A 19,435-nucleotide genomic window follows, 5' to 3' on the forward strand; every position below is an offset into this window, starting at 1 on the left:
TGTGTTTTCTGCCACGATGGAAACACTACATGTAATCTTGTCCCGGCTCATATCTCAGATATTTCAGTATTTGTATATATTACAGATGATAAATGACAAGAAATTATAGATCTTCCAAAAGATATGCTTTGCAATTGTTCCAGCAGAGAGTTGAGATCAGTTTATTTTCCTGCCGTAATAAGTCCTGCACAGCACATTTTGTGGTAACACACTGAGGGTTCAATTCAATTCAGTTCAATTCAATTCAATTTATTTTGTATAGCTCAATATCACAACAGAGTGTCTCTCAGTGCTTTACAAAGTTCACTGAAATAAACAAGAAGTGTAAGCGAACAAACAATCTAATAAAGAGTCCAGCAGTGAGTCTCTCCAGTCGAAATCTGACAAACTAGCTTAGATCGTCCAGAAAATTCAATTGCACAAGCAGCACCACCTTGACATTAGCTAAAAAAGCCAACAAATGGTGTGAATGAAACAGGACAGAAGTTTTTCTATTCTTCTTCTGTCCTGCAGCCTGTTGCATCACTTTATTTACCTTCACCAGTTCATCTGCACATCAGCCGTTGCAGTATAAAAGGACGTTACACCTCAGTTCTCTTCCTTAACAAATCACAAGAACGCCTCTAAAGTCTCTAAAGCCCAAACTGGTTCTGGACTGAAAACACATCACAAACACACAGTGGATGTCGGTGAATCGAGGAGAAGCTTCGGCTCGATGGAAAGATTTCTCCCTTTATTTCTCTTTAGGAATAATCAACAATGAACTGTGAACACCTGTTCATAACACAGCAAAGATAGAATCTCTCCTGCACTAGAGGGTTTTGAACTCTTCTTCAACCCTCCAGCTGAAGATGAACATCTTCTGCACAAGCTGCCGTGAGTTTTCTTTATGTTTGTGTCTGAGCTGCTGGCTGAGCGTCGTTGGACAACACTAAACACTAAACGTCTCTTTGTCTCAAGCTGGAACAAAATACTTAAGATCAGGTTGTAGGTTTTCAGTGAGTAGCAGGACGACACCTGCAGGCATGGGTTCATGCACATCTGTGTGTGTGTGTGTGTGTGTGTGTGTGTGTGTGTGTGAGAATAAATAGTGCATTCCTTCCAGCTTACGATATTTTCTGAACTCACCTTCAACCTTCGGCCTACACACACAGACAACAGTGACACATTCATACAGAATGTGCCAGTCTTTGTTTTAGCCCCCCTGCACACACACACACACACACACACACACACACACACACACACACACACACACACACACTCTGTACCCAGCTGGCACTGTGATTGAGACGAAGGGCACAGCGGCGATAAGGTCTTGAGTAGGGAGCTAAATGTGGAAGTTAAAAGTGATAAGAAGTACCCAACGAACTGACACCCAGAAGACAGACGAGACTGGATGGTCGTGGTCGTTCGGTCGCTCACGGGTTTAGAGGTCTAACAAGAAGACGAAAGGTTGAGGAAGACGTCGAGAGGGAGAGCACGACATCGGAGGAACGGAAAGTTTAAAGAAGCTGACGAGAAAGCATAGAGTGATCAGCACATCAGCGAAGGCAAGCGTTTTGAGATCTGAACACAGAGGAAGCCAAAAGAAAACAAAACCAAGAGACGACCATAAATCGGACAAGGTGAGTTGAACACGGGGGAGGCTGATTGTAAGGAAGCTAAAAGGTGCCGAAAACCGTGATTACGACTTTGAAGGCGCTCCGACATCCAGAGGTGGTTGCCGATAGGGTGACCGTGACCTTAAAGAATCTGAGAGGAAGGCCAAGACATTAAACATGGTGACCAGGTGACCTTGACGCGTAGAGCTCGATAACACGAACGAGTGGTGTTTCCCAGAAACGAGTGTTATCTTCCAGTTGTGGTTTTTCTAGTTTCAGCGGCTTTTATTCTGTCGCCTTGCTTGAACTTTTTCAAATTTTGAAAACTTGAGTTTAGCATTCCTAAAATCGCCCTCTTTGTTTATCGGCTGTTCCCATTTTGATTTTAGAGCTAGAAGTCACGCACAAGTTTTTTTTTTTCCTGTCTCTGATTGGTTAGGTTTAGGCATGACCTGCCTCTGATTGGTTAGTCACGAGGTGGTCCTGCCCTAAATCCTGCTTTATGGAACCATCATTGACTACATGAACATCCTGCTGTGCTGAAGAAGACTGTAAACTAGAGACTGAGACCAGAAATGTTCACTGAGCTGATAAATCAGGAGAGAAGTCGGCTCATTTCCTCATTGACTTCCATCCAATCAGGCTTCTGTTTGGAGCCAGTGGAGTCGCCCCCTGCTGGACACTAGAGAGGATGCAGGTTTAAGGCTTCATCCACCTTTTTATACAGTCTGTGGATGTTAAGCGACTCTGCAGCGGAGGATGGAAGAGAGGATGAACTGACTGTCGTATAGCTTCATCCTGAGCAGAGGTGTTCTGTTACAGCGCATTCATTCGACCTTCACTTCGTCTCTTAGTTTTTCTCCCCTTGTTTTCCACCAAGTTGTTTCTGTTTGTGTACGACACACACATGTTGTTCCTCTTCTCTGTGGAGCTCTGGGTGGGTTTGTCTATGTCAGCTTTTAACTCTTATTCAATAACCTGTGATGTTTCCTTTTCAATCTGAGGCTAAACTAAACACTGTTTTTGTGCTCAGAGGTGGCTGACATGGAGGAAGACGAGGCCCCAGCTGCTCCGCTGGTTGTTGAAGAGAGGATTGAAGAGGTTATGACAGCAGTGACGACACCGACCACGGCTGCTGACACGACTGTGGGAAGGACGGACGCAGAGGAGAACGAGGAGGCTGAATCTGAAGTAACAGAGGAAGAAAGCGAGGCGGTGACAGAGGAAGAAGAAGAAGAAGAAGAGGGTCGAGCAAAGAAGTTAACGGGAGCTTGGGAATCAGAGGTTAGAGTTTCATCTTCCAGCAACTTTTAAAACTCAACACAAACACATGGAAATTAAACTCTTTGAGCTCAGTTGAAACTTAGAAATGATGACATGACGGGAAACTTTGACGTGAGCAAACCCAAGAAAGTAAAATGACCAAATCTGCAAATACGCAGACCTGCTTGATTAAACATGTTCAGTCGTCCCCATGTGCTCATGTAAGAAACCAGGCAATTAATTTGTTATCTTTGAGATTAGACTGGACTTGATGAGCTAAAGTTTTAACAATGCAAACATGTCTGTCTTCCACTGTAACATTCACCTGTAAAGTTAAAGAAAGAAAAGCCCTGATTGATGTTTCAGAGCTTCGAAAATGACTTTTTTGGCAGCAACAGCCTCGACTTCAACCCATTTCAGTCCAATTAAAACAAACATGATTTCACATCATTCAGTGGTTGATCTTCATCTGACGTTTGAAGCGGCTTCTTTAAAACCAGAGAAGTCCAATAGGGGATTTCATAGGATGCCAATTAAATCTTCTTTTATTTTTGTTCTGACTTTGTGAAAGTTTAACTTTTTTTTTGGACTTCTTGGTCTTTTAATTGGGTTATTCATTCCCCTGCTCAATACGCCAATACACACCATGTTCCCAAAGTGGAGCTAAGTCCTGTGTACTGCTAAACATGTTTGAGGATTTTGCTTTTCTTTGATGAAGTCCGCTGAGAGGCAGATTTAGTTCCTCTGCAGAGAACCCCCACCCCTCAGCCCTGACTGTGCGTCTTTGTGTTGACCTTGGCGTGGGGCGTCGCCTGGCACTGCAGGTTTTCATACGAGCTTAGAGAGGATTAGTGAAACTACAAATGAAAATGTGCCATTATTAGCCTTTGATAGTGGGATTTTTAGGACTCAGTCGGGCCTGCATGAATTAGAAGAGTTTCCCCTGGTTCACTCGCTCGTTTATTTGTCTCAGTATTATTAGTATGATTTAGTTTGCGACATTGTCCTTTAATTACCAAAATTAGGCTCAGCAGAGATGCAGGATCTAGCTTTGCTTCTGCCAACGTCTTCCAGGAAACACTGGAGTCTCATCTCTTCAGTCGTGGCCATGGCTGCCTTTTGTTTGAATGTTGTCAGGACAGTTAATGGCCTCAAAAGCTAAAAAGTCTTAATGTGCACGTTTGTGTTTTTAGGCCTCCTCTGACGCGAAGCCTCCGCTACCAGACCCAGCGTTCAACAGGAGGTGCAGTCTGCTCGCCAGTGATGTAAGTTCATCCGCCATCATGCGTCTGATCACTAGACTATTACAAACACAAAGGTTATCTCGGTCCAGTCCTCGGCCACGACACAATCACACGACTTCAGGCCGCCGCCAGACTTTTAACCAGATCACGAAGGCAGGATTAGATTCTGCTGCAGTTTGCTTCTGCTTGATTTTCAGCTCATGAATAGAAATATTTCTGGATGTGAACTCTCCCACACGTCATCATCCTCTCGTGCCACATGGTTGCCGTTGGTAACCATCCCATCAAACGTCCAATGGCTGGCCTTTATTCGACAGAGGGAAGATATTCTAAAAGGAAAAAAATCTGCTTTTTAACGTGTGCGAACAGCAGTTTGAAGTGAATATCAGGCGGTGAAGCGGTGAATGAGGGTGAGTGCTGTTGTAGGACGTGGGAGGGTGAGATATTGAGTCAAACTTGGCAGCTCGGCAGTTTGCAACAACAGAGTGACTCATCAGCTACAGTGGAAGCAAGTCAACCCACTGCATAAAATCATCTTCTTCCTCCAGCTGCTCAGGCATCAGACAGCGTCTTCAGACATCTGCATCGATCGTCACACGACCTCCACAGACTTTGGTGACCCTCTGCTGTACGGGCAGCGTCTTCAATGTGACCCGCTTTCCCAAAATTCCTGGTGCAGCTCGGCACTAGCCGCAATCCCAAAGCCAGTTTAGAGATGTTGTTGCCATGGAGACGTGAACAGCTTCAAAGCTGTGCTCCTGGCAGCATGAATGGACGGAAAACTGAAATGACACCATAATTAGCACTGTATTTACATTTAGAAATACATAGAGCCTTACTGGCCTGAAACTACCACACACTTGCTGGTTAGGGGACAGTGAAGCAGTATTCGGGACTGTTAAGCACCTCTTGTGTTGCTGCCCACCCTGGTTTCCTCTCACAGATTGGGGTGGACAGCTTGTCATGTGTGGATTAATTCCATTTCTGTCTCGGGCCTCTCCAGAAAATCTGCCGGCCAAACGTCCGTTCAGACTCAGCCAGACATCAAACTCGTATGAAATGAAGTCTTGTTGATCACAGGAGCGTCTGAAAAATGCACAATATGACATAAACAGTCATCCTGAGAGGATTAACAAACACCTACAGCTCAATAAATAAATATAGACCAGCTGTCCTGGGGGCCTCATGTCTCCTCCTCGCTGCAGGTGAAGTATAAGGAGGACTTTGAGAAGATGAGGGGCCAGAGTCTGTTTGTTCCTGGAGCCGAACTCATCCACGCCAAGAACATGAGCGCTGTGATATCTGAGGTCTGTACTTCATGACACTCACTGACTTTAATCCATCAGCCCGATCCGAACCTCACGGTCTCAAAACACACCTTCGCTGCGAAGGTACTCACTCACATCGACCAACCTCATCACTCCTGTGTAAATGTTTCAGTCCAAGTACAAAGAGGAGGGGAAGAAGGAAGCGTCGATGTCTCTGTACTCCGTCCTGCCTGAGACTCCGGAGATTCAACGCGCCAGAGAGGCTTCGGAGCTGCAGAGTGAGGTAGTTTAGCCTCTAAATAACCGCGATGATAAAACCAAATGATGGCCCTGACACAGTCTTTGTGCTGCTCTGTGTTTCAGATTAAATACAAAGGAAATGTGAAGACAGAGATTTCCTCCTCTCTTTATTCTCTGCTGCCAGAAACCACAGAGACCCAGTTTGTCAAAGAGCTGACGGAGATACTGAGTGAGGTCAGACATGACGGAGAGAGGGAGGGGTGGGTGAATAGGTAGATTTATGAGTGGGTGGGTGGGTGGATGGATGATAGAATGAAAAAGTGAATAAACACTACAAAGTAGAATATTTTAACAGATATAAAAATCCTTTTGAGAACAGGCGGTGGCAGCTGGATGTCTGTGCGAGGAAATTAGCCGAATTCAGTTCTTCTCTGTTTATTATTAATGTATCTTAAGGGAAACGGTCTCGTCACAGTGAAACCCTCTTTTGCTCCTCAGAACAAGTACAAGGAGGAAGGAAAGAAGGAGATGAGCAGCAGTTTGTACTCTCAGCTTCCTGAAACCGCTGAGATGCAGCTGGCCAAGGCCGTCCACGAGTTTCAGAGCGAGGTACTCCGACGTGATTTTCATCCCGGCCTGTACAGCAGCCGCGTTTCACCGTATTTCATCAGTTGAGTCCCGTCTGGGCATCAACACTCGGCTTATTTCATGCAGGAGTTACGACAGGTTCGATTAAGCAGCGAGGCGTCTCACAGCAGATGAATTAAACATATGAAGCAAATACAGACGTCTTGCTTAAAGTTTCGCTGCGAGGACAACACATCCTGTGTCGTGACGTTCTGCACCACCTCCCCCACACCCCAGAGGTGTTTTACTTTTCATCACTTCTCACAAGTGCTTTATTCTCTCATTCCGTCTTTTCTCGTCTGTATCAGTTAATTTGTTCCAAAGGACTTCATGTCATAATTTTCGTCCAGGTGGACCCAAAGTCGCCCAGTCACCTCTGCAGTTTTAACATGTTAGCCAGGGGTCCTAATTTAAAGTAACACACACATAGACTGGACATAAGAAGTGGACGTAGCCACCTTAACGCCGCCCATTGGTTTGTTGACCGCCATTTTTGAAGCCTTGAGTTGCCGTCATGGGCGTCGCCATCTTGTGTTTTTTGGAGCCAGAAGTGACGAAGACTGTCTCTGATTGGCTAGTCAGAAGGGAGTCCCTCCCAAAAGCGTAGCGTGTTGACTTGAATAATCCTGATGATAATCTGTCCTTTTTAGATGACCGTGATTACATAATAATCATGTTTTTGAGAAGAAACAAGTTGACATTTTGCCGCGCTGGTTGTTTCTTAGAGCCTAGTCGGTAGTCCCCTGAAGTTAAATATGTTGGTAGGATGAGAGTTGAGGTGAGTTTATTAGTTTTACAAGCTTGGGGACATGAAGGCACGATGCTGAAAAACAGTCTTGGTGAAAACCGTCCTGAAGTGAACTGAGAGAGACGAACCGATCCACTCTGATCTCGTTCTGCTTCAGAAAAAGTACAAAGAAGACGGGAGGAGAAAGGCCTCCATCTCCCTTTACTCCCAACTCGCCGACACTCCAGAAATACAGCACGCCCTGGAGGTGTCACAGCTGCAGAGTGAGGTACACACACACAGAGGTTTGGGGATCGCCAGGGTTTATGGGAAATGTGGTCTTGGCATATCCTAAATTAGGGCTGCATCCAATGATTATTGTTCTTAACCTGCAGATTCATTTCTCTATTGCTCATTTGGTTTATTAAACACGAATGAAAATCACTATATCATAGAAGCCAAGCTGACCTTGAGTGATTTGTTTGTCCGACAAAACATGAAAAAACCCCCAAAATATTTAATTTATTATGATGGAAAACCAAGAAAAGCATCAAATTTGCACATCTGAGAAGACGAAACAATCACATTTTTGGATTTTCTGCTTGAAAAAGGACTATTTGTCATTTTGCCGATTAGTTTTTTGTCGATCGGCTGAATGTTTCAGCTCTATCCGTGTCTGTCTGATTCTCTCTCTCTCCCTACTCTCGCTCTGTCAGGTGAACTATCGCCCTAAGGTGCTGGTCAGAGGAGCTCCCTCCTCTCTGTACTCGCAGCTCCCCGACACCACAGAGCTGCAGTTTGCCAGAGAGATGACTGAGATGCAGAGCGAGGTAGAGTCCACCGTGTGCCAAGAGGCTGGAATCTCTGTGGCCGATGGCTCAGGCTTCATTTGGTTTATGTTTGAAGGTCATTCCATCGTCTTCACAGGAAGAATTCATTCAGTTTGGTCAGAAACAGCCATGAATTGGTGTTTTGAAGCAAAATTTCAACCATAAAATGTAAAATATTCAAAGTGATGTTTTGTAATGGTTTTATTTAACAAACATTAAAACCCAAAGGTGTTCAGTGTCAGGGTGTCCACAGGTCCTGGAATTAAAAGTCCATTTCAGACTGGAAAGTCAGGGAAGTCCTGGAACATCAGGGAATTTGTCCAGCTAAAATAACAATATGTTTATTCACCAAACTCAAACACCGAATGGTTTTTTCTTCTTTGCTTCTAATTTGACACGCATCCCGATTGGGTGTGGTTACATGAAATATTAGCACCCATTTCTCCTCCTCAGCTCCCGCTCTAACTTTTGCGATCTTCTGGACTTTCATTTGAGTAAAAACTGACGACAAAGTCAAACATGCTGGGAAAGAGTCCGTTTCAGGAGCTTACAAGGATGAGTAGACGACTGAAAAGTCAGAAACCCCTGATCTAAAGTGGGGTTAAGATGCTCTTTGCATGTTATGTTACATTTGTAAATTCAACCTTTTAGTCAGGGAAAAGTCTGGGAAATTTACATTGAACTTGAAGAATGATGATGAAGAAGTCATTGAGCCTTGTTTTTCCACTCAGATCCAAAGAACGACAGCATGCTGGCTTTCTGGAAGCAAAAGAAGTTTGACGTGTAACATAAGAGCAACAACAACTGTCTAAGGCAAAGTCTATACAAAAGGGGCTTCAGACCGACATTTAAATGTGCCTTCTTTATGTCTGACCTGGTGGTGCGCTCCAAAAAGCTACACCTGTCTGAGATAACTGTATTGTTTAAAAGCAGAATGTCACTTGGTCTGACACAAATACAAAACAAAACAGCAGGTCGGCCTATAAAAGCTCCGGCGGTGAGAGCTGAACTCATTTTTCATCATTTCTTCGATTTGGAAATACATTTAAGCAAAGTGCTACAATAGATGACACACACATCGTCACTCTCTGCTAACAGAGGGTCACTGGAAACTGCTCACATGCTGTTTTGTTGTCTCAGAGTAAATACAAGGAGGGCGGCAGGAAGAGCCTCTCCCAGAGTTTCTACTCTCAGCTCTCAGAGACCCCCGAGACCCAGTTTGCTAAAACCGTTGCTGAGCTGCAGAGCGAGGTGAGACAGTCCTCATCGTTACCGGGCGGCTGGGGGTCGATCATAAGGGTCTGATTTCTGTTTAATTCCGTGTTTTTATTTTTCAGATGCGCTACAAGGAGGAGGGTAAGAAAGGCACGAACACGTGTCTGTACTCTCAGCTCCCCGAGACTTTGGAGACGGCTCACGCCAAAGAAGTGTCTGAGCTCTTCAGTGAGGTACGGAGACCATGATGTTCATCATCAGGGGAGTGGATGAGACCTGGGTGAAATGAGCTAAGTGACCAGTGCTGTAGTGGGTGAAGGGATGGAGGCATGAAGAAATGAAGTGAACTATTATTTGGCCACTAGATTGGAGAGATAAAATCACCACGAACAGATTTGAGAAACAGAAATGTTCTAATTCTATTTCTGTTGTTTCCTGTTTCTAAATGCACAGCAGTGTAAAAGATAAAGTACGCACAGAGGTTTCTACATTTTATTCAAATGTAAACTCTTAAAGTGTTTATTTAAGATATTCTGTGTCGCCTAACTTATCTTCAATACGTTCCTGCACTATTGAAGGTGAAGTATAAAGAGGACGGTAAGAAGGAGATGAGCATCAACCTGTACTCTCTGCTGCCTGAGACCATCGACACCCAGCACGCCAGAGAGGTGTCAAACCTGCAGAGTGAGGTACTCACACAAGTTGGTGTTTAGTTTGAACTGCTGTCGTTCTCTCTGCTTGCATCCAGACAGTTTAAGAACGTTTTTCAACCTGATAGTTCGAACACTTTGTGTTATGTTTGCATGAACATACTGAACCGATAGTTGAGTCATTTAAATCAGTAACGGACTGTGTGAGCTGTTAACAACGAGATAACATCGATCCTCTCCAGGTGAAGTATAAGGAAGGTCTGAAGCAGAAGATTCAGAGCACTTTGTACCATCAGCTCCCAGAGACCCCGGAGACACAGCTGGCCAAACAGCTGTCTGAGCTGCAGAGCGAGGTACAGTACAGAACGTCAGGCCACATTTATCCTCAATAACACACGGCCAAACAACATGTAGGATATCCAAGACCTGCTCCAAAGAAATAGGGGGCTCAACATTGATCTAACTTTACGTCCATGTGATCTAACTTTACGTCAGTGTGATCTAACTTTACATTCATGTGATCAAACTTTACGTTCATGTGATCTAACTTTACATTCATGTGATCTAACTTTACATTCATGTGATCTAACTTTACATTCATGTGATCTAACTTTACATTCATGTGATCAAACTTTACATTCATGTGATCTAACTTTACGTCAGTGTGATCTAACTTTGCATTCATGTGATCAAACTTTACATTCATGTGATCTAACTTTACGTCCATGTGATCTAACTTTACATTCATGTGATCTAACTTTACGTCCATGTGATCTAACTTTACATTCATGTGATCTAACTTTACATTCATGTGATCTAACTTTACGTCCATGTGATCTAACTTTACATTCATGTGATCTAACTTTACATTCATGTGATCTAACTTTACATTCATGTGATCTAACTTTACGTCCATGTGATCTAACTTTACATTCATGTGATCTAACTTTACATTCATGTGATCTAACTTTACGTCCATGTGATCTAACTTTACGTCCATGTGATCTAACTTTACAGTCATGTGATCTAACTTTACAGTCATGTGATCTAACTTTACGTCCATGTGATCAAACTTTACATTCATGTGATCTAACTTTACATTCATGTGATCAAACTTTACATTCATGTGATCTAACTTTACGTCCATGTGATCTAACTTTACATTCATGTGATCTAACTTTACATCCATGTGATCTAACTTAACATCCATGTGATCTAACTTTACGTCCATGTGATCTAACTTTACGTCCATGTGATCTAACTTTACATTCATGTGATCTAACTTTACATTCATGTGATCTAACTTTACGTCAACTGTCACATACTATTAGTACATTTTTAGTTTTTTAACTACAATTATATACTACATATTTTATATAGTACAGCTTTGCAAACAAAACCAGTCAGAGAAACTCTCAAACTTTTAAACACCGCAGGCTTTTTCCACACTAAAAACGTTTCTAGCTTCTAATATTTTTTTTGACAGTTCAGTTTGAGATTGAGGTCTCCTGCAGAGAAAAAAGAAATCATCTTTTTACACCTGACATTAACATTTCCAGGTGGATTTTTATTTTTGTGGAGTCACCACGGAGGCAGCGCTGCAGGAGAACAGCAGTGAGTTGGCAAATAATGACACCAAAGAAGAAGAGTGTTCTCAGTTCTCACACAGGCTGAATAAATTATGGACTGTAAAGCTTATTTTGAATGTTTAATATCCATTTCTTGATAGCTGAGTGTAGTCAGTGCTGGAGGGAAACAAAATGGCAGAGCAACATTTATGGTAAAAACAACACAGGATCTTTTTGAGCCATAATACTAAGTGATATAGAAGAGTAATGAGACAGTAATGTGTCAGATATGTTCTCTGCTTTTAGTTTTAGTTTTCTCATCTTCTGCCTGTAAATGACTTTGAATAACCTCTGAGTATGATGAGGTGTTATAGGAATAAACTTGTTTTGCCTTCATAGCACCTCACAAGAGGGAGAAAATACAGTTCTTCTAGCAGCATTGAAGCAGCATGAAGTAAAATTTAGACACTGGCGAAAGCTGTTAAGGCCCCAGATGATGAGAGCTGTGCTAAATATGCAGTGAGAGTGAAAAACTGTCAGTTTGAACTACTTCAGCTCTCTGGAGCGTCACCTCTCACTCATCCAAAGCTTTAATGAAAAATCAGACCCACTAAAACCCAGAATGTCTGATTTCTAAAGGCAGAGTCGCATTATATGTTTGACAGACACAATTCAACGAACTTTCTTCCTGCCATACTGTTACGCTACACATCACAGATACATTACATTTCATGTTAGTTATCTTTTTGTTGGTTTGAGTTGTTTGAATTCAAAGTGCTACCAGATAAGACTCTGTTAAAACACATTAACTGAATCTGAATTTACTAAAAATGCCAAACTCTACAGTCTAAGTATTTCAAGGTCATGCAACTTATTTTTGAAACAGTTTTTGTCATATATATTTGAATTCTCAGAACAGCCCAACAGCAATCAACAAATCAAGTGTCTGGACAAAAAAAGACTACGATCTGGTGCCTTGGGCTGTGGCAGCTCTGTAATAACCTGCTAACCTGCCCCTCCACCTCCATACCTGTCGACCTGCACGCACTCTGAAGGCAGACTTATTGCTAAAGCTAGCAAGCTAATTGTGCAAGAGTGGTAAAGGAAGCCCAGAATGTGGCCTCAGCCCAAAGGACAAGAGAGAGTGGCTTTAGACCTGAAGGGAGCAGGGGGGTTTATTTCAGGTGGATGCTTTCAAAATATAGCTGCTCTTGTTAGTTATTCCAATTTTGCAGGCCGTGCCTTTTAATTAATTTGTCATTTAACTTGTAAGAGCTGTAAGATATCGACTCAAGTAGCTTTAAAAAGGGATAGTGAGTCCTCCCTTAATAACACATCGTGTCATTTGAAATATCTGATGTCTGTTTATTATCAAATTAAGCATTTATACAGTATTCATGCGTAAAATACTTTACGTCATACTTTGGCCGACATGAGTCTGAAACATCAAATTACATTCTGTATGGTTTTAAAATGTGATGTTTCTTAGCACAAAGGTTGTGTTTTGTGACAGGCAAAGTATAAAGAAGAGGGAAAGAAAGGCGTGAACACCTGCCTGTACTCTCTTCTGCCTGAAACCCTGGACACCCAGCACGCTAAAGAGAGCACAGAGCTGCTCAGTGAGGTACGGCTGTCATTTTTGTAGTGTTTAAATACTGTGGTCATTAGAAGCTTACGTCAGTGTTCAATAAACACTTTTCCCAGATTAAGTACAAGGAGGATGGGAAGAAGGAGATGTCCAGCTCCCTCTACTCCACTCTGCCTGATACCTCGGAAACCAGCTTCGCCAGAGAGATGAGCGACATGCAGAGCGAGGTACCGCCTTTCATGCAAATCACACATCTGTGGGTATCAGACATCGTCAGACATAAAATGAGATGAGATGGCTGAAGGAGACATTTTTTACACAAATAACATTAAAAGTGCATAAAAAGTAACGTTTGGAAGCAAAAACAGCAACAAAAGACACTCAGATGTTTGTCAGTGAGAGAAAATGAACTACATTTTTACTGCAGTGGTGAGTTTCCTCTGCCCCCCCATGACATCTCCTCTTCAGGGGTTCATTGACCGTCTGACCTGTTGCACTAATAAGCACAATCGGAAAAAAGTGACAGATTTATGAACTAAATTCAGTTACAACTTCACTGAAAATGAAACAAAGCAGCAGCAACACAGCTGATAGTAATCAAGTGAATAATATATAGTAATATAGATTTAAAAATATACATAGAGATGTGAATAAAGATAATAAACCTTTTCACTGAAAGAGAAATGAAACTAAATGAAAATCAGGTGCTAAAATGGCCTCTGTTGTAGCTGAGATAAAATTAGATGTGCTTGATGTATCACTGAACACCGCAGTCCTCAAATACACTCACACGGTCCAGAACATGAAGGCGTGCAGAATTTTAAAAACTGCAGAAAGTGTTATCAGCTCAGCGCATCTGATGGTTCCATGAATTGGTCATCACAAGTGTGATTATCATCAAAAAGGGATCAAAGAGGTGATCTGCGCCGCAGCCTTTCATTTGCATTTTAACGATGTTGTACAGATCCAGTCCGGACTAATGAGGCTTGGCTCACCGACAGCGTTGATCTGTGAGGACACAAAGACGTGTTTATCAGACACTGACGATGAAAAGGAGGCTATTAAAAGCTGCACAATGACGAAACACAAAGAGGAGGAATAAATATAAAAGCCACAATGTTAGCTTTGCCATTAATAGAAAATGAGGTTAATTGCTGATAGGCAGATGCAAAGTGTTTTTATTTCTACACAGGAATTCTCACATTTCATCTCAATCAAGTCTTGATTCAAAATATATAAAATTAAAGTCCTTTATGCTGCCTGAGAAATAAAATGTTTGATTTTGTGTGTTTTACAGATTAAGTACAAGGAGAACAGGATAACGAGCCTTTCACAGACCGTCTACAGTCAGCTACCAGAGACCGCTGAGACTCAGTTTGCTAAAGCTGTGTCTGAGCTGCAGAGCGAGGTGAGGAACCGACAAACGTACCTGAAAACCCCTTTCAGACCTCAGAGCATCATCTAACCAGACAGAAACCAGCGCAGCAACAGCAACAAAATGAGTAGCATCCCAGAGCGTGGCCTCCAGCTCCCTTTTCAGGGTGTTAGATTTATTTCTTTGTTTCTGTGCTAACAGCATGTGCGGTTTACTGCTACTGACCGAGCAGCTGCTTTACAGTGCAGCCAAACAAACTAACACCGTGCAGTTGCAGTCCTTGAGATTTCTGCCCAGGTTAAAGCTCAGGTAGGCAGCTTAAGTTTGGTGTCTCTGGGCAAAAATGGCTCCTCTTGGTTCTGTTTTTGACCAATCACAGGTCCTCTCAGAGAGCGAGCGAGAGAGAGTTCCTATTGGCTTTTCTACAAACGCATATGAGCGTGTACGTCCCTTCAGATGTCGGTGACAGTCTGATTTAGTGGAGGAAAGACCTGCAGGAGAAGTTTCTATTCCAGTGTTGGATTAACTGTGTTCACTGCAGAGCGACAAAGCTGCTTAAACTTAATTTTCCTGTAATATCAAGATGTCTTGCAGTGCTTTGTCAGCTTGTGTAGACAGATTTACCATGAAAGTGAGTGGCTATGTCGAGCCTACTGCTAACCGTATCAAGTAGCTAGCCTCAGATCACAGCACGAGATCTGGACGGGCTTTACAGGTCCACTCGTCTGCAAAGGAAACAGGATAGTAATTCTCACAGATTTGCTGCTCTACAGTGGCATCATGCTCCTTTGGGGAGGGTTGGAGGATGAAGCATGTGCATATGCCTGTACATGTCTGGTGGGAGGGGCCCAGGAGAGAACAAATGTCATTTCATTAGATTGATGTTAGATCGATGTTACATCTGGCCATGGAGCTGAGATTGTAAATCCAGCTGTAATTACGTGTTTTATAGGTGCTGCCTGTTGTGTGACTCTTGTCAAGTTACTGAAGTGTAACAAATATCACTGCATTGAACTGATTTCAGATTAAGTACAAAGAGGGAATGAAGGAAGCGTCCAGCTCTTTGTATTCTACTCTGCCTGAGACTCTGGAGACGCTGCACGCCAAAGAGGCTTCTGAGCTGCAGAGTGAGGTGAAAACACACCTTTACCTGCAGAGCACATGGTCCACACACACACCTACACCCCTCATCCTTTCTGCAGATGGATGATTGTCTCTGCTCCTGTTTGTTTCCAGCTGAAGTACAAGGAGGCTCTGAAGAAAAGTCGTTCCTCCAGTCTGTTCCACACGCTGCCCGAGACCTTAGAGACGGCCCACGCTAAGGAAGTCTCCGAGCTCCTCAGCGAGGTGACAACAGAGTTTACCGTACACTCACCGTTTTCAGAGTTCCCTCCTGGCCGGTGGATGACGCTTGTGTGTTTTTTTGCCAGGTGAAGTATAAAGAGGACGGTAAGAAGGAGATGAGCATCAACCTGTACTCTCTGCTGCCTGAGACCATCGACACCCAGCACGCTAGAGAGGTGTCAAACCTGCAGAGTGAGGTACTCACACAAGTTACTTCTATGTTTTGTCAGTGTCTCTCCACTAGCTGTGTGGGAAGAATTAAAAATAAATACCAAAATTAGTTTTTGTCATGACGTACCATAGTCCTCTGTGACTCTAATAGTCTTAAAATGACTGTTTGGGTGTTATGAGCCCATCCCAGAGTCTACTGCACTTAAAACCAGGATTTCTGAATCAGTTGATAACTTGAAATATAGGGATTCATTGGTCCATAGTCAAATTTGCTTTTAAACAAATATGTGGGCAACAGAGGGTCTGTTTCTCTGCTCTAAGATATTTTTTGTGAAACAGTTTTCCTTGTTTCCATCCATTTTATTGCATCTAGATTGAATTGAAAGGATTTTTCAGAATATTTTTAACCTGGGCCTTGTTTTATAGTTTTCTATGGCATTCTTCCTTTGCTTTCTTTGGCAAGTGTCCTCCCATAGATGGGGCCAATTCCAGAAACTCCTCCCACATTAGTTCAAATATGGCGGGACCTACGTCCCAATCCTGTGAAACTGTATTTTAGAAATGATGTGACAGGTGGTAACATACGGTAAATAATGAAATCAATATTAGATGATGTTGGACTGTTTTTCTCCCCCTGAGGCTTGGATGCACTCCATGTGACCCTCCTTTCTGTCTCCTGTAGGTGAAGTATAAGGAAGGTCTGAAGCAGAAGATTCAGGACAGTTTGTACCATCAGCTCCCAGAGACCCCGGAGACACAGCTGGCCAAACAGCTGTCTGAGCTGCAGAGCGAGGTACAGGGATGGATTTTAAATAGGATTTGAATTGAACCAGGGACAATGAGAACAAGACTGAGAGGCGGATCAGTCAGCCCAAACAGTTAAACCTTGGAAAAAACACAAAAGAAACCAAATTACATTGAAAAGCATTGCTGTGCTTTTGTTGTGCTAACAGTATGTTGGCTAGTTTACATTCTCAAATGTTTTTAAATGAACTCCACGTGGACAGAAGAGTCATTAGAGGCCACGTGGAGTGCTGCACAAACCACCACTTCATGCAAAGTGACTGTTCATTTCAATCTGCAGACCAAGTACAAGGAGGCGGGTAAGAAAGAGGCTAGCTCGTGTCTGTACTCCCTCCTGCCTCACACCATGGAGACGCAGCACGCTAAAGAGGCTGCAGAGCTGCTCAGCGAGGTAAACCTGCTGTTTTCTTCTGCTCTTATCATAATGTGGATGTTGTTTGAATGGTGAGTGTTTCTTATCATCTGATGTCTGTGAGTTGTTTTGGTCTGACCCATAAACTGTTTGAAAGAAGTGGACGTAGCTTCTGGGTCTGAAAAGTGAAGCCAATGCAGCTTTGGCACAAACCTGCATCCTCTCTAGTGTCCAGCAGGGGGCGACTCCACTGGCTCCAAACAGAAGTCTGATTGGATGGAAGTCAATGAGGAAACGAGGCGACTTCTCTCCTGATTTATCAGCTCAGTGAACATTTCTGCTCTCAGTCTCTAGTTTACAGTCTTCTTCAGCACAGCAGGATGTTTATTTAGTAAATTATGGTCCATTTAGAGGAAGATACACCAGGAAGCAGGCATGCCATAGGGTGGGACTACCTTGTGCCTAACCAATCAGAGGCAGAGTCTTTCTGGAATGGACATCACTTCTGGCTCCAAAACCAAGATGGCGACAGCCAAAATGCCAAACTTGAGGCTTCAAAATGAAAGTCCACAAATCAGTTAGTGACGTCAAAGTAGCTACGCCCACTTCTTTTTTGCAATCAACATTTTGCTGCTTTGTCATCCATCCTCCTCTGCTTGTTGATGGTTTTATTTCCCAGATCAAATACAAGGACAGTGGGAAGAGGAAGATGTCCAGCTCTCTCTACACCACTATGTCCGACACATCAGAGATCAGCTTCGCCAGAGAGATGACTGACATGCAGAGCGAGGTAAATAGAAACACAGCCAACGCTGGCATGACTCAGGCAATGATAATTCTAGATGTTTGTTTCCTAAGAAACTAATGAAGTCTGTTTTAAAAAAACTTCTGTCGGCCTCTTAGCGTAGCAGGTTGTTCGTCCTGCAGCAGCATCACAGGGACAAACTCTTGATCTCCTTGTATGGTACCTGGAAAATAAAGTGATTGTCATTAAGTGGAATTTCCTGTTTTACAGATTAAGTACAAGGAGAATGGGATAAAGAGCCTTTCACAGAGTGTCTACAGTCAGCTACCAGAGACCGCTGAGACTCAGTTTGCTAAAGCTGTTTCTGAGCTGCAGAGCGAGGTGAGACGAACTTACCTGGAAATGCTTTTCAGACTGCAGATCCATCTTTCATCATCTAAACAGACAGAAACCAGCGCTGAGAATGAACTCCAGCAGAACCACAGAGTGTTAGACTGTAACATTAAAGTTGTAACCATCGACATTTCAGTCCTGATTGTTTTGGTTTCAGTACGGTTTAATGCCACTGTCAGAAATACAGCAAAGGATTTGTTTACAGTGCAGCCAAACAAACTAACATTGTCTCAATGAAGTTAGTCAGTGATAATTACAGCCTCCATCTGATTTAATGCTGCACACAGCGCCAGTAGTTTTCCAACCAACAGCAGGAAACAGTGGTTTGGTACTTTGCTGAAGAGCTGAAGCAGTGCAGCCTGTCTCCTGATTCGTCCATTACTCCCCGTCATATTTAGAACTGACCTGCTGTCGAAGACTGTTTTATGGTCAGTGCTAAATATGGCCTCTTCACAGTAAAAGTCTTTTGATATGAAAGAGCAGTAGAAGGAAATATTGGGTTAGCATTAGCATTACCTTAATCCAGTTCTGACATGGGTGTCGAAGAGTGAACAGTAAACTATGAGGCTGATATGTAAAGAATCATGTGTAGCGAGCAGGTCCTGACGGGGCTCGTTTTGCAATAATGACCAGATTGCTGTACATTTTAACGCTTATTACACTGCTCCCTACTAAAGAAATCAATAACTTGACACAAAATATTGATTTGAAAAAATGAATTTATTGCTTCAGAACTGCATCCATAGCAACGGTTGGCTGTACAGAAATAACAGGCCGTAGTAGACTGCATCAGTTGACCAATCAGAATCAAGTATTCGACAAAACCGTGGAATAAGAATGAGACCGAACTACAGAAACATTAGATTTCATGCTGTATCATTTCACATGAAGACAGTTTGCATCCAGCATGGGAATGGCGGACTCCACCACCAACAATGAAAACTAATCCATAGATTTATGTAATGTAAAATAAATATTTCTTGAAATTTATAATAATTTCATGAAAATCTTAAGGATCATAACCTTAAACTTTATATAAAACTGACAAATTGTTTTTTAAGACTTGAAACGGTTAAATTTGGACCTTGGATTTTACTTACTTCACAGAACACTATACTGATTATTGTTACGTATATATCCCTGGAGCTGTAATAACACGTTTTTGCTGTTCTCAAGTGCCTGTTATGTGACAAAATGTTTGGTTTATGTCAAGTTTCTTGTTTTAAATGTTAATCAAATATCAACCTATTTTGGCCCTGACATCTCAGTGTAACAAATATCACTGCATTGAATTGATTTCAGATTAAGTACAAAGAGGGAATGAAGGAAGCGTCCAGCTCTTTGTATTCTACTCTGCCTGAGACTCTGGAGACGCTGCACGCCAAAGAGGCTTCTGAGCTGCAGAGTGAGGTGAAAACACACCTTTA

At 42.7% G+C, this 19,435-nt stretch overlaps 2 protein-coding genes across 2 annotated transcripts in view; both read left to right on the top strand.

Annotated features, from left to right (window-relative positions):
- The window catches only part of nebl (nebulette), an 84,935-nt gene that overhangs the window by 29,478 nt on the left and 36,022 nt on the right, over positions 1–19,435 (top strand). The window lies entirely within an intron of this gene.
- LOC139221367 (nebulin-like) overlaps positions 2,649–19,435 on the top strand; it is a 48,400-nt gene continuing 31,613 nt past the window's right edge. Inside the window, 23 exon segments of the mRNA XM_070853311.1 lie at positions 2,649–2,888; positions 4,061–4,132; positions 5,317–5,418; positions 5,552–5,662; positions 5,743–5,853; positions 6,118–6,228; positions 7,152–7,262; positions 7,690–7,803; positions 8,944–9,054; positions 9,141–9,251; positions 9,597–9,707; positions 9,911–10,021; positions 12,750–12,860; positions 12,941–13,051; positions 14,122–14,232; positions 15,224–15,331; positions 15,436–15,546; positions 15,630–15,740; positions 16,397–16,507; positions 16,799–16,909; positions 17,550–17,660; positions 17,886–17,996; positions 19,311–19,418. Coding sequence (XP_070709412.1) covers positions 2,649–2,888; positions 4,061–4,132; positions 5,317–5,418; positions 5,552–5,662; positions 5,743–5,853; positions 6,118–6,228; positions 7,152–7,262; positions 7,690–7,803; positions 8,944–9,054; positions 9,141–9,251; positions 9,597–9,707; positions 9,911–10,021; positions 12,750–12,860; positions 12,941–13,051; positions 14,122–14,232; positions 15,224–15,331; positions 15,436–15,546; positions 15,630–15,740; positions 16,397–16,507; positions 16,799–16,909; positions 17,550–17,660; positions 17,886–17,996; positions 19,311–19,418 — 2,631 coding nt within the window.

Source organism: Pempheris klunzingeri, chromosome 21, assembly GCF_042242105.1.
Source record: "Pempheris klunzingeri isolate RE-2024b chromosome 21, fPemKlu1.hap1, whole genome shotgun sequence".
Classification (NCBI taxonomy): domain Eukaryota; kingdom Metazoa; phylum Chordata; class Actinopteri; order Acropomatiformes; family Pempheridae; genus Pempheris; species Pempheris klunzingeri.